The following is a 20731-nucleotide window of genomic DNA, read 5'->3' as shown; positions in this document are numbered from 1 at the left end:
AACCGCTAAATCACAATTATACAAGTTACCTCCAACCTTCATCTTCAGATTGGTTGAAAATCGATTATTAAATTATTCCCACCAATACCAGAACACTAGAGTTTCAAATAAATATTTCATGTTCATCAATACTTCCTGAGATCTTCTGAGTAATAACCGTTACTTTAATGAAAACGAAGTTCTATATTTTGCTCCCCAATACGTCTACCACTGTCAGTATATTTTAACGTGATAACGACCAATAGGAAACGTTTTAACAATAAAAATACAACAACAAAATTTTCTAAAATAAATCAAAACTCTACAGTTAAGCACATGAATTAGAACATGTGTGAATATTGTTACCCAACGCTTATCATTTGAATTTGACAAGTTTGTAAACTGACATTATCATGCTGTCGTAAGCATCTTTATCAAAAAACTAAAAGTAATGTTACTGTGAATGAACATTATGACAAATCAATTAAATATGTTCTATATTAACAACACAGTAGTTTGTTTATATCTAACTTGACCATTTCTCGATATTAGTTCAGCTGTAACATGATAGTATCTTGTCCGATGTTTTTATCGTGACAATAACCCATCTAGTCATGATGTTTAGACTTAGAAGTAGTTGAGTCTGTTATTTTTAAACTTGATAATTATTTTTAAGACTAGTTATTTACAACTAGCAATGCTTCGGTCAGTAAGATTATCATATTTGTAATATGACAGTTGTCTGCTTACTTAAACTCAACGTAACAATGTTTAGATATTAAAACACTAAAACAATCACAGATTTTAGTTAACGATTACAAACGTTTTGTTTTTTTCTATGACCGATCAGTAGCCTCAAAACAGATGCTTTACATGCGTGTTTCGAATTTAGCCTACACTTTATTTAAATACATTTTAATAGTCCAATTAGGGTGTTTCACTATGAGTGAGAAAACAGCCCAACTGGTAATGTTTAAACAAATAATAATAATAGCTTCTAGGCTTTAGTTATATGTGACTGTGACAGAAGTCCAATCAGGACTGCTTGAACTGAACAAGAGTCAAGATATCATGTTAACATGACAACTGTCCGATTGGGTGTGTTTTAACAGTTAAAAACAAACAAAAACAGCCTCATTAGTTTTATTTAAACCTTGCAATATTGTTGTTCTTTTGTCTTAACCTAATAACAGTATTGTTTCTGTTTTAATGCGACAATAGTTAAATTTTGAAAGGTAAAGAATACCCGAACACATAACAACAGTATTAAAATATGGCAAATAAACAATTACTCCGTGAAATTGAGAACAGATAACGAAGTTATCAACAAACAATTTTCGCATTAACAATAAAAACTGAGTTTTTAGGTTAACTAAATATTGTAAAAATGAAATTATGAAATAATCCCTCTATTGTCACTTACCTCCATCAATAGGAGACTGCACGGCGATGCACATGTCGTTATCCAAGGGAAACTGGTCACAACGGACCATGTCCGGCCAAGGATAGCCGTATATATTCATCCTTCTCTCGCAGCCTTGACGGACAGCCTCACATAGGGAACGGCACGGATAGATCGGTCGGTCCAGGCAGACTGGCGAGAACAGCGAACACAAAAACAACTGTGTGTCCGGGTGACATTTGAGATTAAAAAGAGGCACCCAGGGTCCAGCCTGCTGAGCGACTTCGATCATCGTATCGTGCCCTAACAGATTGGGAAGTCTCATCTGTGTGTATCCGATACCGTGACATAGGGTTAAATTCTGGGGTATGTCCACACAGGTTGGTTGGGTCAACCGGCTACCCACCATATTCCAGTCGGTTAAATAAGTTGATGTTAAACCCATTTGGACACCGTTCAGTAGCAGCCCCAAGACAATAAAACGCTCCATTTTCAAACTGTAGTCAACTCAGATCGTGGATCTGATAGAGTTCTTCCAGATATGAAATGTTATATATATATATAATATTCTGTTCGTTTGGCACTACAGATGACAACGTCTACCAGATTTACTACATCATCATAAAGCGGATATAAGTCAAGGTCAAAACAGACAAAGAATGTTACGGGATACGTAACTTGTGCTCAATAAAGCTCTTAACGGTCTAAATAAATTTCTTGGTTATTTTATCTAAAATAACATATCTAACCGACAGTGTACAGACGAATCAAAAAACGGTGATCTCTTCCCAAATGTAAGATAGACAAGCGCTCGCGCGCGTGCGTGTTTTAAGTAAGAAGCATCCCTCTTGCGGTGGGTAGCTCTGTTCATACATACGCTCAAAACTTTGAAAATCTCAGTTGTCGTTTGTCTACAAGGTCTCAGCTGGAGCAAGGATCACGTGACATCCAGTAACCAATCCGAAAAGACATAGAGCCGCAAGCTACGTCGCTTCTCGCTGGGAGTATCTGCGTTATCTCGATCTTACTCGCCGATGAGAGAAGATCAGCATTCTAGGAATGTCAAATACCTGTCTTGCTTCGCAAGGCAATTGCTGTTACAAAAACTTGTTTAACCCTCATCCATACTTGTACAAGTTTTTGTAACAGCAGCCAAGGCTACTGGAGGACGTTAGCTTTTATTAAAGTTTTAATTTACGAAATACCTGAATATAGAGAGTTTTTATAGAAAAATTACACACACAAATATATGTAAAATACTTTTGTGTTTTACGAGGATAGACAAACAAGGCTTAAGTACAGACGTTTAAGACGATAATGTTTCTAAGCCAACTCTGTAAATTTACAACATACACAACTACGTTATCTTTACTCTGCACTCTAGTAGGTTTAACCAGGTGCTATGAACATGCCCAATGGCACAGGAGGGGGTCGTTGAGAGGAAAACGCATTACCACTGTCCCAATTTACTCCCCTGAGTGAAGGCGACGAAGTTGGTGGGCGTCCTTCCTCATTCAGTACCTAGGTTTTGACAAATGAACCTTTTAATTCCGGCTGGGTATTTCACGCGGGGTTAACAATGGGGCGTGTGAATCACCCCCTTCAAGGAAGCTTATTTCGTTGGACACCCGAAACTAGACGGGAAGGGGGGAATAAGAAGGAGATAAGCCGAGGGAGATTTGGGAAGGGCGTCTAAAACGTGTGAAAGACGGTTTTATGCTGATAAGTGTTGTCTGATTTTCTTATCTATACATTTACCTTATGTTATCTTTCATAATTTCTTATTTGTTTCTTCAACGGAAGAATGTTTGGCGAGTTGACTAGACGCGCCTCTTCGTTTCAAACTTTCTATATATCTCACAATTACAATTCATCGTCAGCTGTGAACTCGACTATTTGTGTGTCCTGTAAAATCCAATTATTCATCTTATTTCTCGTTTTTTTTTCAGAATTCAAACTCACTATTCCGTATTTGCACATGACTCATTCGACAACCAATATAAAACATCACTGCTTAAGTCGTGCATCATATACTGTTAATATATATTTGTTTCTAATATGACATACCATTGTTTGATTCGAACATCGTGCACTGTTAATATACTTGTTTCTAATATGACATACCATTCTTTGATTCGAACATCGTGCACTGTTAATATATTTGTTTCTAATACGAATTATCATTGTTTGAGTCACACATCACACACTGTTAATATATTGGTTTATAGTATAGAACACCATTGTCTGAGTTGCACACCATACATTGTTAATTTACTTGTTCGTAAATGCTGAACGAAGCGTTTAGTTGATTGTAATTAAATTAAATTATTTTTGTATATAATACTGACATTAAAACTAGATTGTTTGTTTATAGTTCTGCATGGTAACCTAGAGTAACTTGTACTGTGCCTTTAGGTTTTACCTTGCGTTCAATATCTAATTTTATGTATAATATTTAATTGTATAATTATCTTATTTTATTTTTCTAAATATATAATACATATTTATGCTCAGAAGAAAAAAAAATATTTTCCTCAAAGGCTTCTTAAGTCATTTTTTTTACTTATTTAAAATTTCTCTCCATCTTTTGAGAAGTAATGCACCAACGGCAGAGAACTATAATTGCTTCCAAAGAATTTGCATTATTAATGAAGTAACAATGACATGACTTAGAAATTACGAAATTCAGTAATCGATAATCTGTTTCTGTTCCATTGTTGCTTTTATTTTATTTTCCCTTTTGAGTCTTGAAGATACTGTTGTGACTAGGTATATTTTTTGTTAAGATATTTATTTAAGATTTTAAAATAATGTCTATAGAACAAATGAATTGGTAGAATGTAGCCTCGTAATCGAAGATAACTCTTCCACAAATTATTTATCTTGTATCATCAGAATTTTGTATTGCTTGTTTAGAATTTTTTGCGCAAAGCTACACCAGAGTTATTTGCGCTAGCTATCTCTAATTTAGCAGTATAAGACTACAGGAAAGGCAGCTAGTCATCATCACCCACCGCCAACTCTTGAGCTACTCTTTTACCAAAGAATAGTTGGATTAACTCTCACATTATAACACACCCACGGTTGAAAGGGCGAGCATGTTTGGTGTGACGGGGATTCAAACTCGCGACCCTCAGATGGTGAGTAGAGCATCCTACACACCTGGCCATGGCGGGCTCGAATTTTGGGTACAATAGATCGAGTAGGTTTGAAAACTTTAATGGACTGCAACTGCCTATTGAACGACAAGTGGACTCCGTTGCGATTTCTACACTGAAACGAAGGAGACCACAGTACAAAAGTCAAAACTTCGACCACTTTTCATTCAATAGACAGTTACAGTCCATTGAAGTTCTCAAACCTACCTGTTATCTCGAATTTGGCAATTGTTAGTACTGCTAATCATTACTACTTAAAATATAAACCTAATAAAGAATTGCTAAATAAGGTTAATTTTCCGCCATTCTGTTTTTCCTTTTAGCTTCTTTACACTCAACAATAACGAGAAAGGACGAAATATATGAAAACGTATATATTTCTATTTGAAATATTTCAAAATTATACAAAACAAAAGAAAACACGTCAGTAAGATCTGAAGATGAGACCATATTGAAACATGATAAGGAAGTGAACTGTATGACGTCATAATCTCGTGCCTGATGGGATCATAGTTATAATGAATGACTCAAGGATGAACACAAGATACAGTTTAACAGAACTACACATCTGTCTGTATGACGATGTCACCCAAGGCAGATCTCTGTTGGTGGGTATGAGGTTCAAGTGTAAAAATCAAAAGTTTCTGTTTGTTTGTTATTAAACACACACAGATGGCTATCTGTGCTCTGCCTACCATAGATGTAAAAACTTTAGCAGTATAAGTCTGCAGACACACTGCTGTGCCACTGAGGGAATAAACCAAAAAGAGGTGCATTACATACTGTTTATTAACCATACAGACATTTTAACCGTCAAATTACCACCTGTTTTAACGTAACATTCATGAAATACCTGAGCTTAATATTGTGTACTTATATGCTGTTGGCCAAAAACAGAAATAAAATCATTTATTTTATATATAAAATACATAAATAATCTTAGAAATAATTAATTTAATTGACTATAATATTAATGGTGTTTTTGTTTAAATGTTGTTACTTGACTTCTATGTTGTTAAAGACCTTGTAACTAATAGAGGCATGGACCAACTAGTAGTTTGGTGCATAAACAGTTTTAAAAAAATGTTTAAAATTCGAACGTCATCTATAATTTTAGGGTTATGTTCAAGAGGTTTCTTTGGGGAGAGGGGAAAAGCAGAATTTAATAAATGGATATTATTGAGCAATTAAGTCATCTAAACTACCTCAGAGATATCTACCTCTAACATGAAAATCAAATAAAAAGGTAACTTTCAAAAATATTCTATAATTAGCTAATCGCTACCTATTAGTTAGGCCGTGACGAAAAATCAACTGTGATCAACGACAAAGTTTACTGAAGTAATTCAATAATTTATTATATAAATTAGAGCTACACGCTACACACTTAGCCGTTATTGTTTATATTTTAAAGAACTGCTTTACTAAAAAATAATAACAGTTTAGAAATGCTAAAAAATATAAACATGTATTAAAAGTAAAACACACAAATATATATTTGCCGTGTCCACAGTTATATAAAATCAAAACATCTTACTGTGTTTTATACAAATAATCTACAAATCCTTCGAAGAACTATTTTAAGAAATCGTGAGCGAAATCAAAGAAGAAAAGCTTATAATATGTCAACCACAATACATCTATCTGCCTTATCCAGTACAAACAGGGTCTTTCACCCAATACTAGGTCTCATGAGAGCCCTGGGATACGACAGACAGAGTAGTCTAGGAGCTATATATATATATATATTAGATTTCATGAGTCACATGGCATTCTTAGGCTACGGGAAAAACACACAGCGATGATGGAATTTTGGACACTTATTCTGTTAACAAACAAAAAAAATGCCATTGTAAACGAAAATTAAGTATTCTTGGGATGTCTTGGTAGCCACAAAGATTTGTTCATTCAAACAGTGCTGAGGAACTTGGGTAACTTGGACGAATAAAGAAACATTGAAGCACGTCATAGAGGGAAAGTGTCTAGACATCAAATAACCTATAAAACGTTATATTTTATCACGTGTTTTTTAGAAGCCATATCTTTAAAGCAATATGAATACCCATCGATTATTGCCAAAAAAAAAAAGAGAAAAAGAATCGTGTAATTTTAAATAATTCAAACAGTAAAGCTGAGATCAACAGTTACATACCTTGGTTTATAAAACTATCACAGTACTTGAATGTAAAAGCTGCGGATAGGATAAAGATGGAGCGTGGAATGTTAAGCCTATTTCTTGAACATCTCTACGACTAAAAATGAAATAATAAGCAGATGGCAGTGGACAAAAATAATAATTACGTCAAAACAAACAAAAATAACCTTTTCATTTTCAAGTAATTTGGTTCATCCTGTTCAAAATTTATTGTTGGGTATTTTTCTTTTTAATTTCTTGATTTTACAAGTAAGAACCTTGTTATTGTTATAATGGATGTTTAAATAATTTTTTTTTTTCGTGAGATAAGTTTCGAAATTTCGAGGGTTCTTAAGAGTTTACAGATGGAAGATACTTGTCAGTGCACTTTGATAGATAGTACGATCAAGACCAGTTGCTTGTAGAATATGTAGTACGTCGTCAAACGTTTTACCGAAAAAAAACACCAAAAAATAAGTGTGTTCTAGAATAGTTTACTCTTACACCTCTATGTCTTGTGAAACTTGAAGAAAGATGAAACAATTATCTTAAATAAATCTACAAAATTTCTGGGTCACGATTTTTTAACGAGTATTGATAAGGTACCATTATTTTCCTAACCTCGGGTTTTGTAAAGCTGCTGCAATGTGCTGTGTAAAAAAAAGGGCTTATACAACTAGTTCAGTAAGTTAAAAACTGTTTCAAACATTTAGAAGGACGAGTCATTGGTTGATTTAAACTTTTTGCAGATACATTCTAATTTATAGTTAAGATTCATCAAATTGCTGAGATGTAAAAACAACAAAAGAAGAAATTGGAAGACCTAAAGTTCAGTCTGTGTCATGTTGGTGAAAAGGTATTCAAGAATCAAAATTAAAAAACGTGAAATTACGGCTAATTTAACCCTATTTAATTTAATTGTTTGTTTGGTTTGTTGAATATGGCGCAAAGCTGCGCAAGGGATATTTGCACCAGCCATTCCAATTTACAAATAATATACCAGCACGTAAGCAGATAGTCAACACCACCCACCGCCAACATTTCTGCTTCTATTTAATAACAAAAAGTGAAATTGACAGTAACTTCATAATGACTTCATGGCAGAAAGGGCAAGCATGTTCGGTAATGAGATTCGAATCATCGTGTCGAGCGTTCTAACTATCAGACCATGCCAAGCCTTTTAATTTGATAAGGCGTCATTAATAAGAGGAAGCAAAAATAACATATAAGATAAGAAAGTCAAATACTAGTTCATTGTTCATCAGTTTAATGAGACAACGCAGAAGGAGCAAAGTGGTTATTATAGAAATAGGCAACACTACTAATTTAATGTCCATCAGTTTGACGAAAGTCTCATAAAGAAACTCTGGGGGAAAAAGAGTAGACTTATAAGATCTCAATACGAATTTAGCACTCATCAGTTTAAATGAAAGTTACCACCCCACCCTCAATAAATTTAAATGCAGATCATCCTAATATAGCTCAATATCATTCAGTTTGATGAGACATTAACGACGAAGCAAGTGGAAAGCACATAAATACAGGTATCAGTATTAATTCAGTTATCATGTCTTTCATAAAAAGTTATCAAAAAATGCACAAAGAAAACAGAGAAAGTTCCAGTTTTGATTCAGGCTGGTATTGGTTTGTTTGTTTTGAATTTCGCGCAAAGCTACACGAGGGCTAATTGCTGTAGCCGTCCCTAATTTAGCAGTGTAAGACTAGAGGGAAGGCAGCTAGTCATCACTACCCACCGCCAACTCTTGGACTATTCTTTTACAAACGAATAGTAGGATTGACCGTAACGTTATAACGCCCCCACGACTGAAAGGGCGAGCATGTTTGGTGTAACGAAGATTCGATCCCGTGACCCTCGGATTACGAGTCGAGTCCTTAACCATCTGGCCATGCCGGGCCTAAAAGTAGGAATGAATACATTAAACTATACAAAAATCCCTACAAAAGTAACCATTAAGTCAATGTTAGAAGCTTATGGAAATTAGATATTGTAAGACTTTATAGAATTATTCAGTTTAAATACTTAAATGTTAGGTTATTAACTGATACAAGTATAAAGGTGTTCCTTTATACTGGTTTAAATTTGGTTTGAGTTATTTTATAAGTAGATCTTCTTTTGTATGTATTTGTTTCCCTACTTATTGTGTGGGTGTTTTCTATGGTTACTTTGTGCTTATTTGACTTGAACACCTCACTTTTTTTTTTTAAAAATTGCAAATAACGCCTTCGACGATCAATACGGGTTATCTGCCCGTAGAGTTCATACTTAGGGGCGTTATGCGCAGATTGTATTTGTGTGGAGTTGCGCAAAATATTCAGAAGGAAATAAAACATTAATTCTGAGAAAAAAGCAGTCAATTTGTTTAGATTATTTCTTATTATTGTTATGCATAAATTTGAAGAATAAATTAACTAGAATTTTCTGGAGACAATTCGTTATAATACAGGTATCTGCTAAAATAAATATCGGGATGTTCAAAAGAAAAAACGTTAGTTAGCACGATATCCCTGAAGCGACTGGAACGTTGGAATAACGTTTCTACCTTTTGCCTTCAGGCGCATGTAAAAGTATGTTTGTAAACAAACCTTTTGGGGTGCAGGACATTTCTAAAACCGATTATATTGTTCAGAAAATCAGTGGTTGAAAAACAAAACATTTAACACATATCCATTTGGAAAGCATTATTAACATTTTTTTTAGTTAAATTATCACACATTCAAATCTACAATCGTCTGTCTCAATCTCCAACAAGCCTAAATATTTTACAGAGCTCTGGTCATTTTTTTTAACTTAGGATAAAGAGCATGTTGACACGTTTAAACGAAAACTTTTTCCAGACTGTTTTATCCAACGTTTCCTGCAGATGTCCTTCTGAGACTAATTCCACTGTAACATAATCTTTGTCGTCTTCACACCAAACATGCCGTGGGGGGCGTTATAATAATACGGTCAATCCCACTATTCGTTGGTAAAAGAGTAGCCCAAGAGTTGACGGTGGGTGGTGATGACTAGCTGCCTTCCCTATAGTCTTACACTGCTAAATTAGGGACGGCTAGCGCAGATAGCCCTCGTGTAGTTTTGTGCGAAATTCTAAACAAACGAATAAACTTTACTGCTTGAAGTAGAAGGAAGGGGTCTTGTGCACCTGACCCTCCTGGGTATTCAAAAATTAGCATACCCAAATACCCACAAAGAAGAAGCGAAGCTTGAAGCAGGGTGTCTGCTCGAAACGTCGCACAAAATAAACTAAAAAACTTTTCATTTAGACAAACATATTTGTTCTTTATTATCATTTATCTAATTTTTGAATATATTTGTAGTTATATGGTTGTCTGAAGACTACAATATTTTCGGTGTATTAGATTTCTAAATGTTGAAATCTCATTACACAAAGTTGTATTTACAGAGCGCGGGAATAAATTTTATTTATTTATATCGCTGAAACGTAATAAATTGGGCATGATTTTCAGGTAGATAAGATAATATGACTTGAGAATCACTGTGGGCATATCACAGTAAAAAACTAGACTTAGATACCATTGGTGTGCAATTAAAAACAAACCAAACCAATAATTATTATCTTCTGCATGACGTAATTGTTTAATATTGTTAAATGCTTAATACATACTAAGTAACATGAAATGTTCAGGAAGACATCAAATTTAATAAAGAATTGAAAGTAAAAAAGACTAAACCAACGAGACTGGCATTTATGTAAAACACAAACGTACACATATAAGATCAAAACATATAAAAAGGAAACGAATCATAAATTAATTAAATTATTTTTCATTACCAATACATACGTATATGGTAAATAAATTGAACGACTTTTTCAAATTAGTCTTACAAAAATGATTTACGTTAGGCGACGAATAACTCACGAAGGTTCTTTTGCTGTCTACAAAGTCTCACTGGCGTATATTCTACACACCGCTACGTACAGCTGAAATGAACATGTAATTAAGTCTTTTCTTTTTCTTTAAACAAAAAACGTGCTAAACTCTCATGTGTTAGTGTACTGCATTGACTTCCCACGAGCTGACCAACAACCATTGACGATTGCTACCTCTCGTGCTGTGACTCACGTATACAACAGTAAAAAGCTTGTCGTATTTTAATACTTCGTTTTACTAACGTGAATTACGTTCATACTTACAACTTGGAGTAATGCTTTTAGACGGCTGTGTCGAGCATTCGTACTATATCGTAGTACGTTAATGAAAAATGTAATGAAAATCTTGCGCTGTTTTTGCTGGATTAACCGTGATTAGCACGTTAAAAAGAATTTACTGAAAATTTATTTAATATATTTAAGAGAATGGAGAAAGCATTCCACGCTCAGTTAATTATTTTTCAGTCTTAATTTCTCTAATTCTTGGGCAAATATATATGTTTTAAAAAATAACGATACAATCTTGCATTTGTCTGCGGACTTAAAACACTAGAAACTGGATTTCGATACCGTGATGGGCAGAGCACAGATAGCCCATCGTGTAGTTTTGTGCTTAATTACAAACAATCAAACACGGCTTAATGAGACTTTACCTTATGGTTTAGTGGTCATTATCTGTTATCAAACGTATTTTAAATCATTAGAAAAACGCGATCTAAATACCAAAACCGAGGAATCATTAGAAGACACTAGGCCTAGAACTTGTGATAAAAATCACGTGAACCGAGGGTGATTCTTTTCAACATTCTTTCTACTTTCTCATATTCGTTGGCTGGGTGTGAGAAACAAAATATTCTCAAAAAGACTATTTATGCATTGTAGTACTTTAAATGTCACTTAACTTTTTGTACACGAAATGGAAAATTGAAAGGAATAAGGGGACATCTGCGGTTTACATGGTAATTATATTCTAAGTATATTCTTGTCATCACTGTTCATATATGTAGAACGTCCTTGTCATATAAACGTCTACACGTGATATTTTTGTTGTTTCACTGAGAGGAATATTGGTGAAAAGGTTTCATTATCAAATCGTGGCATAAGAAAAATAGGTTGACTATTGTCATCTAGTTAGTAAAAATGAAACTAATCTCAACAGTAAATCCAGTTATAAACTCCTTTGAAAAAATTAATTTATGGTTGTCATTACCAATGGTTAAAGAAAAAAACGGGCCTCACGGGTACTACAACTTTGTGAGTTGTTTGTATCCTATAGAAAATATCTAGATGATATTTAGCAGGTCGTAAATCATTGTTGAAAATATATGAAAAGGTGTCTTTTTTTTTTAGAGTAAATAAAAAACATCTGAAGCGTGGATTCTCCACTAGAGGTTAGATCTTGAGGGAGTTTTTATAATTTAGTTTGGTTTGCTAGAATTCATTAAACTTGGTTTAGGTAATAAATTTCAGTGAACATGGCCACTCCATCTCTTTTAATTAGTCCTAGCGGTCGGTGTAATTAAAATAATGCTTCGTCGGCTTCCGAAAGGCATTCACAATGTGACAAATATTATTATTACTTGACTATGAACCCACTATCGCCTTAGTAACGACATGCTCGATTTCATTGTTACTAACTGCAGCTGTTCTCTCTGAAACGCTTTTTTTTTCATATAACAAAATGCCGAAATATTCAGTCTAATAAACATAGGATAATGCATTTGAGCTGAAAAAAGAAAGAGGTTGAATATAAAATGTAAAACACGTATTTTTCACAGTTATTATACATAAATATTCTCTATAAGTACAGTTATTGAAATGTATAATTATTTACTCTGTAAATACAAACTTGTTTTTCATTGTTCTTACTTGATTGTCGTCTGCGTCAGCACACACATCTGATATTCGTTGTTAATACTTGTGACAGTCTATTTAAGTGCGGTAAAAGTGTGCTATTCCTGGCTTCATGATTTCTCGTTCGCTAAAGTGTTTTAGTCCGCAAGTAACAGGAGGCTCGACAGAATTTTAATTACGAAGCAAATCTGAGCCTTAGAACTCAAATGAGTTGAGAGTATGAAGAGACTGGAGACAGTGTAAACAAAATGCAAAGTAATCTTTATTAAAATTAAAACCAATCGAAGGTTGACGAGCACGTTTGACAGCTAGCAGTATTTTTCTCTCACTGTGGAGAGATATTTTAAGAAGGTATTCTGGAAGAAGATTAAAAGTGATAACCGTATATAGGAACTAACAGGGTCATCTCTCTCAGAGTGCATGCGTTAACCATGCCACTATAGGTTATTCTAAAAGTAAAACATAGAGGATTTATCTAATGTTTAATAACATTCACCAGTTGTTAAGATCACTGCTTACATTTGCCCAATGCGTTTCAACTAATGTTCACTACAATAACGTTTTTCTCACTGAACAAGTTCCTTGCTGGTACAGCGGCAAGTCTACGGATTTTCAACCCTAAAATCACGGATTCGATTCCCCTCGGTGGACACAGCAGATAACTTAATGTGGTTTTGCTATAAGAAAAGTAAGTTGAAAACCACAGCAAAGTAGCTCAGAATAATATGTAACTTCATAAAATTTGGAAACTTTTCATAGACAGTTCTCTTTGTTAAACGCACATACGCAATAACCAAAAGTGAACAAGTACTTTTCACCTGCGTAATTAAAAAGAAAAAGACTTAATATGTCTGCACAGTACGTAAGTACACCTTTCTTATTCAGTATTATGTATGATTATTTTTTATACAAATATTTGTTATTGCTTGTTATTGTAAACTATTATTTTGCATGTAAAGTCACGTTTGACTTCTATGTAATAGTACATAAACTTTCTTTGTGTACTATATCATCATCTGTGTGTACGATGTGAACATCTGTAACTAGCAGATTCCCATTGAAACAATTCAAAGGTAGTTTTCATAAAAATAGTGATGAGTAAATATAAAATGTGCAATCACCTCAATTCCTTGGATTAGAGTGTATATGCAATATCATTGTCTAGTGGGTCGTTTACAACCGTCTTTTTTCATTCCATATGTTATTTCAATAAAGAAAACTGCAATGTGTTGATTTTAAACAAAGGAGACTGACTGCAAGGCACTGTTGGCAAAAATATTTGGGTTTCGATATAACAGGTGAATACAGCACAACTTCGGGTTCGCAAAGTAGCTGCAGGAGTTTGTTTCTGCTGGATGCCACCATTCCTTATCATTTTACTAAGTGCAAGAAAAGACCGCTACCGAAATGATTGCTTCTTGACGGTAGTCATTTCTATAAGAAGTGTCAAATCGGGATATAAAATTTATGTCAAATCAGTTTATTTGACGTAGTACAATAAAAATCATGCATGTATATAATACTGACGTGAATATATATATACACATAAATAAGCCAAACAACAACTAATACACATTCAAACACGTTCTTGTCTTCATGCGTTTTTTCTTTTCATGCTCCTATCTTTGAAATATTTCTTTCAATCCATCGAAGGATGAAGTCGCCTTCCTTTCGTGAAGTGTCCACACAGAGAATTTTTTTTCTTTCACATTTACTGTTTAACACGTACGAAGACTAACAGATCAGTGTTAATCTCAATAGGAAAGTTTGGGATTTACAAAAAATGTATTGTTTTCTTGTAATGTATTCTTGATAAGAAGCATATTGTTATATATTTTTTCTTCCACGACTAGCCGCTCAGGAAATACCGTGTATGACAGACAGATATTTAGCTATTATACACAAAGATAAATATGCCTAAAATAAAGTTGAATAATTTTGTTATTTGAAATAACAACAAAAATTGAATATATATACAAGTTCTAGGCTTGTAAGTTTTGTTTTGTCGTTATTAATTTTTGTTCTTGTCTCTGTTACAAGAAATTCGTATCTACACGTGCTACAAGAGTCCTTTATTTCACAACTTCGAGAACTCCTGACTTGTTACAAAGAGTTATATTCAAAAGGAAAGAGTCCCAGTCCGCTTTGCTTGAATTGAGTGTTATTAACCCAATTTTTTTTAAGAGAGTTGAATTGGTATGGGAGGACCTATGAAGTAGCCCGCTCGTTCAACCTATTTAACCCCTTTAGATTTTTACCTCTGAGGCTTTAAAAAAAAAACCAAAAAACTTGGCATAACAAACTAAACTATCTTAAAGAACTGAAACACCTGATTCGTGATGCTATCTTATCCATCTCTACTCTGTATTGGAAAATGTTTTCTCAAAGGTTGATTAATTATATGGAATGGTGGAACACGTAGAAGTCCATTAATTATTAAAACTAAAACTTACAACTCCACTACTTTGCTTTATATTCAATTCTTGTTCTCATCTCATATAACAATAAAAGTATTCAACTTTATTTTCGGTATATTCATTTCCAGATATCCTGTACATAGAATGGAAGGTAGGCCTTCGTCTGACCTTAGCGCGTATATGCTTGTATTCTAGAGACATAGATCCATACCTCATAAAGAAAACTGGAGAAAACATTCATGACTGTTACTTTGAATGTTCTTTTAAGACACGGAAAAAGAAACATGGAACAAAACCTACTAGACCTTGTTAGTAATTTACCGCCTCTATTCCACACAGTCTGATTATTTAATCAAAAAATAACTTTCGCCATCTTTTCAGTCATTATTCATCTTTTACTATGAAGAGTGTTGAAAAAAGAAGTCCTAGCGTATTTACAGCACATTTCAAAGTGTGCCCGTACTCTTCTTAAATATAAATATGCCTGAAATTCTTGAGTGTTGAAATGCATAATGAATTTGTTCTTGTTTTCTCGGAACTTTGGCAAACATCTATAGGATTGTCTAATTTATTTTTGCCACTTACGATCGTGCATGAGCCCCACGTACGAACTATCATTGATCAGCCGCCGCCTTGTGCTTCGTCAGCTTATATACTAAGGACTAAAATAAGATGTTTAAATGTTTTCAGTCTCATTCTTACAACTATTTTTGATTTACGCGGAGAATATAAACAGAGAGACCAATGAGAAGAACCCAGAGCCCAGACAGAGTCTGTTTTATTACAGCTTTCAACTATTTACTTAAACTTTTCAATATAAACAAGGTTAGAAGGACGTGATTAAATGAAATACTTCGCATATGGTCAAATTTGGATTGTTTAGACTATAAAGTGGTTATGTGTATTTTGTATTTACAGTTATTTATTTGCATTGTAATGAAATGTTACTTTGGTGTGATGCATAGCATTACTTCTAACTTAAAAGGCTCGTACTGTTTCATCATCAGATAAGACACTGGAAAATTGCACATAGTTATAGACAATCATCCAACAATTTTTATTTGGCTGAAAGTGCCACTGTTAAAGAATTGTTTTTTTTTGGGGGGGTGGGGATGGAGGGGTAGTTACGTACATTTACCAGGACTAAATGCTCTAGACGTACCTAATTATGATCTGTCAGACTAGAAGGAAAGCAGCTGGTTTGTTTGTTTTGAATTTCGTGCTAGCTGCACTAGCCGTCCCCAACTCAGCAGTGAAAGACAAGCAGGAAGGCAGGTTAGTTATCACCACCCGCCGCCACCTCTTGCACTTTTCCTTTTACTATCGAATATTGGGATTAACCAAAACATTATAACGCCCCCACGGCTGAAAAGGTGAGCATGTTTGGTGAGATGGGAATTCAAACTCTCGACCCTCAGATTACGTGTCAAGCACCTAACCATCTGGTCATACCGGCCCCGAAACAGCTGGCTAACAGCATCCATCACAAACTCACGGGGTACACACTGATTTAATTTTGATTACCACTCTTTTTAACGGACCTACGGGTGGAGTGCAGTGTTTTGTGACAACTGGACCCAAACCATTGACCACTGAGTGCGGAATCTGACACGTCAACCATCAAACCACTCATAACCCATCACTGAATAACTTAAGTCTCTCTTTCTTCATTTGGTTTGTTCATTTACACATAACAGCAATTCCTTAAAATAAAACACTACATAGCAAAAATAAGATGGCGCTATTTTACATTTACCATACTTTGCAACAGTTGGCTTAAAATAATAAAACTTTTATATACGTATCTACTTAACACTTTTGTTTAGTAATAAATACACTTGACTGCGAGGATATTAACCGTTTTCAACCTTTAAATTAAAATAAGTACACTAACTTCAAATTTCGATCGGTTATTTTTTTTAAAATTAAAAACGTACGGTTCATATGAACGTATATTTATATTTCTGTAGATAACTTCACGAGGATTAATAGAAGTTATTATTTCAAAAATAAACAAACAAAAATCGCAATATATAGTCTGTAATGTTTAATTTATTAAATATTTGCATACACAGTCACCTATTTATGTATATAATTTCAGTAAAAACAAAACTTGTCGTATTTGTAACTTCAACGCTATAGCTGCGAATATAAACAAATAAACAATGTTTGACATCCACTACAAACACCTGATGATGAATCTCATTCCTCTATTAACACCTTCAGTTACTAATGTTTGAGGCAGCATCTTGTAATCGCTAGTGCCCGAAATCGCAGCTTTCGTAATCAATCTTTTGTAAGCAATAGCATATAAAATTGAAACTGACGAACTTTCACCTCAATAATGATAAGCCTAACTCCTTAATAACTTCTACTGATTAAAGTGACCAAATGGCAATGTTACTGTTCGGCTTTTATTTTGATTAGCAATTCAATCTTTCTTCTATACAATAGCTGTTTTTGAATATAAGGAACAAGATATTAAGTAAACACGTTGATGTAATTTCTATACTCCCGTCTCTATCTAATTAAGTTGTATAGATGATATCCCCCTTCACTCTAGTCTATCTAATTAAGTTGTATAGATGATATCCCCCTTCACTCTACTAAACAACCATGTCAGCTTCTGCACAAAATAAACACTTTTTGTTTCGTTATTAGCTACTATTCCGTGTTCCTAAGGTTACCATAGCGGTATTTAGTTGGTTCATTAGCGATTACATTTCATGGTAAGTTAATAATACACAACGAAAAAAAAAAAAAAAAAAGGCAGAGTGTAAAGGAAAAAAACTTTCTGAAAACAAACTTTACTTGAAAATTACAGAGCAAAAAAGAAACAAATGAAATTGTTTTTACTTTATTATGACACCGAAGAGCTTCGAGTATGATTCATCTACTGTGTATAATCTCAGCCCTGTAGTGACATACTGTATCAGTTTCCACGATTAGGTCAAATTACTGATTATAACATAAAGCCTTTTCTTTGAAGATCAACATATAAGTCTTGGATGTGGCTCAGAAATTTATTTACTAAACCATCATAGTTAAAATATCACCACAGTCATCAAAAACGTAATTCTAGTCTTTAATAACTTCTTAGAGCGTTTAATGAAATTGGCAATAATACATTAATTCTACACCAGCATCGGATGAAAAGCTTATTGTAAGTTCGATGATTATCTTGTAATGCCTGACAGACAAGTGTGAGAGTGTATTAATTCTGGAGGTCGTAACATGTGTAATATTACTTTCGTGCACATTAACATTTAACCTTTATTAATTCCTAGAATACTTCAAGGTCTTAGACAACCCGTGAAGTGTATTCTCGCTAACCAACAAGAACTCTTTAGCACTTTCTACGCTTTTAACAAAAGTATTAAGAAATAATAAAATAACGAATCTGACCTTGGAAGGCACCTATAGGTATATATAATTTACAAAAATAGGTAAAATTGTTTACTGACCATCGTACACTGAGGTTCTTTCATGTATATTTCTGTTTATATAAATATGACATCACACAGTAACGAGTCACGTTTTTATGTCGTACAGTTTTCATAATACAGCAGCACTTAGCAAAGATTTTTATCCCGTACACTTCCAGATACTTATTGGAACTAGTATAAACAACTTCTTAAAACATGGTACTTTCCTTGTCAAAGTTCCAACATAAATACAATTTTATGTTTTTACAAACGGCTGTACCTGTAAAATTATCTTTAGAACTAAATCTTTATCACCACTTTATCCCAAAAGTATGAAAACTGGATGAATATCGACGACACATTAAAAACAAAGCTATACACGTTTTAAGACATAGATGAAACGCATTTTGTTAAATTACATTTTGATTGGTACTTTACTTGGAAGAGTTTTAAAGTTGGTGTTAAGACCGTGCATACTTAGGTCACGGTCAATTTCAAGTACGACGAGGAACGTAAGCACTGACGTAACGAGAGGTGTTAAAGAGGTATGGAAAGTGCAAACCCAGACGAAAAAGAATAGCAAAACGTATCTTAGAATAATATTACAGGGCTGTGGTCATCACAGTGACACCTTATAAATCCGTGGTTTGTTTATTTAGCTTGCTAACTAAAACTTGTGAATTACTTCAATCGTTTCGGTGGTGGGAATTTTAGGAGGGGTTTGTAGGAACTGTTGTTTGTTTGTTTTTCAACAGAACTGGAATATCACAGTAAAAATAAAACCCTAGACGGTACACATCGACTCTAGGAAAAGGTAAAAAAAAAGTTACTAATCTTAGAGCACATTTAGAAGTTTCAGTTCCATCTTCATGGTTGTTCCTCTTTCAGAAACTATTTGTGGGCGATACAAAAAAGTGCAGAGAGGGGCAAATGCTAATTTTACCTCTCTTTCAGTTCAGATAACAGTTTGAGTGGAAATCATGAGGTTTGTAAAAACATTTTATGAAACACTTGTACTGTTGAAGTATGTGAACTTTTATTAGAAATCACTAACAAGTAAAAATAGAATTGCAACAATTTTAGCCACACTATATGAATTCACAAGCTCTAACCTCGTCACAGTAACTGTGCAACTGCTCATTATAAAGAAAAGCAAAGGTTTTTCCAACTTAATAGTATGGGACTACGATAAACGTTACTGGTTAATCAATATATTAACTACTGAAATTTTGCTTTTGAAATATATACATCACTAGCTACTTTGGATAAAATAAAACATCTAAACCACAAGTATTGTTTGTTCTTGGTGCAAAAGCTGTTTATTTTGTTTTAGTGCAAAGCTATATAACGGATTCTCTGCACTCTATCTAAAACGTGGAATCAAACCCTGGAATTTCGCGTTGTAAGTTCGTAAATTTACCGCAGCTCCGACAGGACTGAGTGAAAAGCTATATAACGGCTAACCGCACATAACATTCACTTCTTTAGAAATAATAAAGTAAAAGAACAGCACACGCCGCAACTATTGAGATACCATAATCGGTGGGATTTGAGTGTCATTCGTTAACGTGCCCTCGGCAATAGGATGTACGTCATGAATCATTGTTTCAAAATCCTGTACGCCCGCTACTACACAATACCTGACCCTACAAAATAATAAAAAAACAAAATCAGGCTAAAGGTTTGTTTGTTTGTTTTGAATATTGCGCAAAGCTATACGAAGGCTATCTGCGCTAGCCGTCCTTAATTTAGCAGTGTGGGACTAGAAGGAAGGCAGCTAGTCAACATAAACTCTTGGGCTGCTCTTTTACCAATGAATAGTGGGATTGACCGTAACATTATAACGTCCCCGCGGCTGAAAGGGTAGCATGTTTGGTATGACCAGGATTCGAACCAACGACTGTCAGATTACGAGTCAAGCGCCTAAGCCAAAGAAATAATGACAAGACTGTTTGATTACACTTCCTAAAAATGTTTACGTATATTAATTTTAACGATCCAACAATACAAAGAACACAAAAATGGTCTAAGATAATTTAGCTCTACATAAAACTACCGCCATCTACTAAGTTATCAAGGAAATATATTGATCCAATTTTATTTTATTCGTACACAACAGTTTTTCACGACTGAGAAAAACAACAACAACTGTACACCTCTTTTTACCATCACCATATAAAATACTATTAAACTGACTCAATCCATGTATTGTAATGTCTCATAAATAGTTTGATGGGCGACTTCAAACCTTAAATTGGCCAAAAATGAAAGTTCTATGTCTAAATTATATAATATATTTTGAGTTGCACCTTTAGGAATCGTTGTAAAGTTTAAATTTGGGTTAAATTTCTTAAACCTTTTTTGCCTTTTTCACTTGTTTCTAGTCAGCATTTTTCAAACTCATACATAACAAGTAATGAAAAACAATAACCATAACGTGACACATTC

At 34.0% G+C, this 20731-nt stretch overlaps 1 protein-coding gene across 1 annotated transcript in view; it reads right to left on the bottom strand.

Annotated features, from left to right (window-relative positions):
• The window catches only part of LOC143223460 (secreted frizzled-related protein 5-like), a 78634-nt gene extending 76359 nt beyond the window's left edge, over positions 1-2275 (bottom strand). Inside the window, exon 1 of the mRNA XM_076451481.1 lies at positions 1403-2275. Within this exon, the coding sequence (XP_076307596.1) occupies positions 1403-1871 (469 nt within the window). The 5' untranslated portion in view covers positions 1872-2275. The remainder of the gene's footprint in view (positions 1-1402) is intronic.
• Between the last annotated feature and the right edge of the window lie 18456 nt (positions 2276-20731).

Source organism: Tachypleus tridentatus, chromosome 8 (assembly GCF_004210375.1).
Source record: "Tachypleus tridentatus isolate NWPU-2018 chromosome 8, ASM421037v1, whole genome shotgun sequence".
Lineage (NCBI taxonomy): Eukaryota > Metazoa > Arthropoda > Merostomata > Xiphosura > Limulidae > Tachypleus > Tachypleus tridentatus.
Note: the sequence above shows the minus strand (reverse complement) of the source record. Positions and strands in the feature narration are given on the sequence as shown.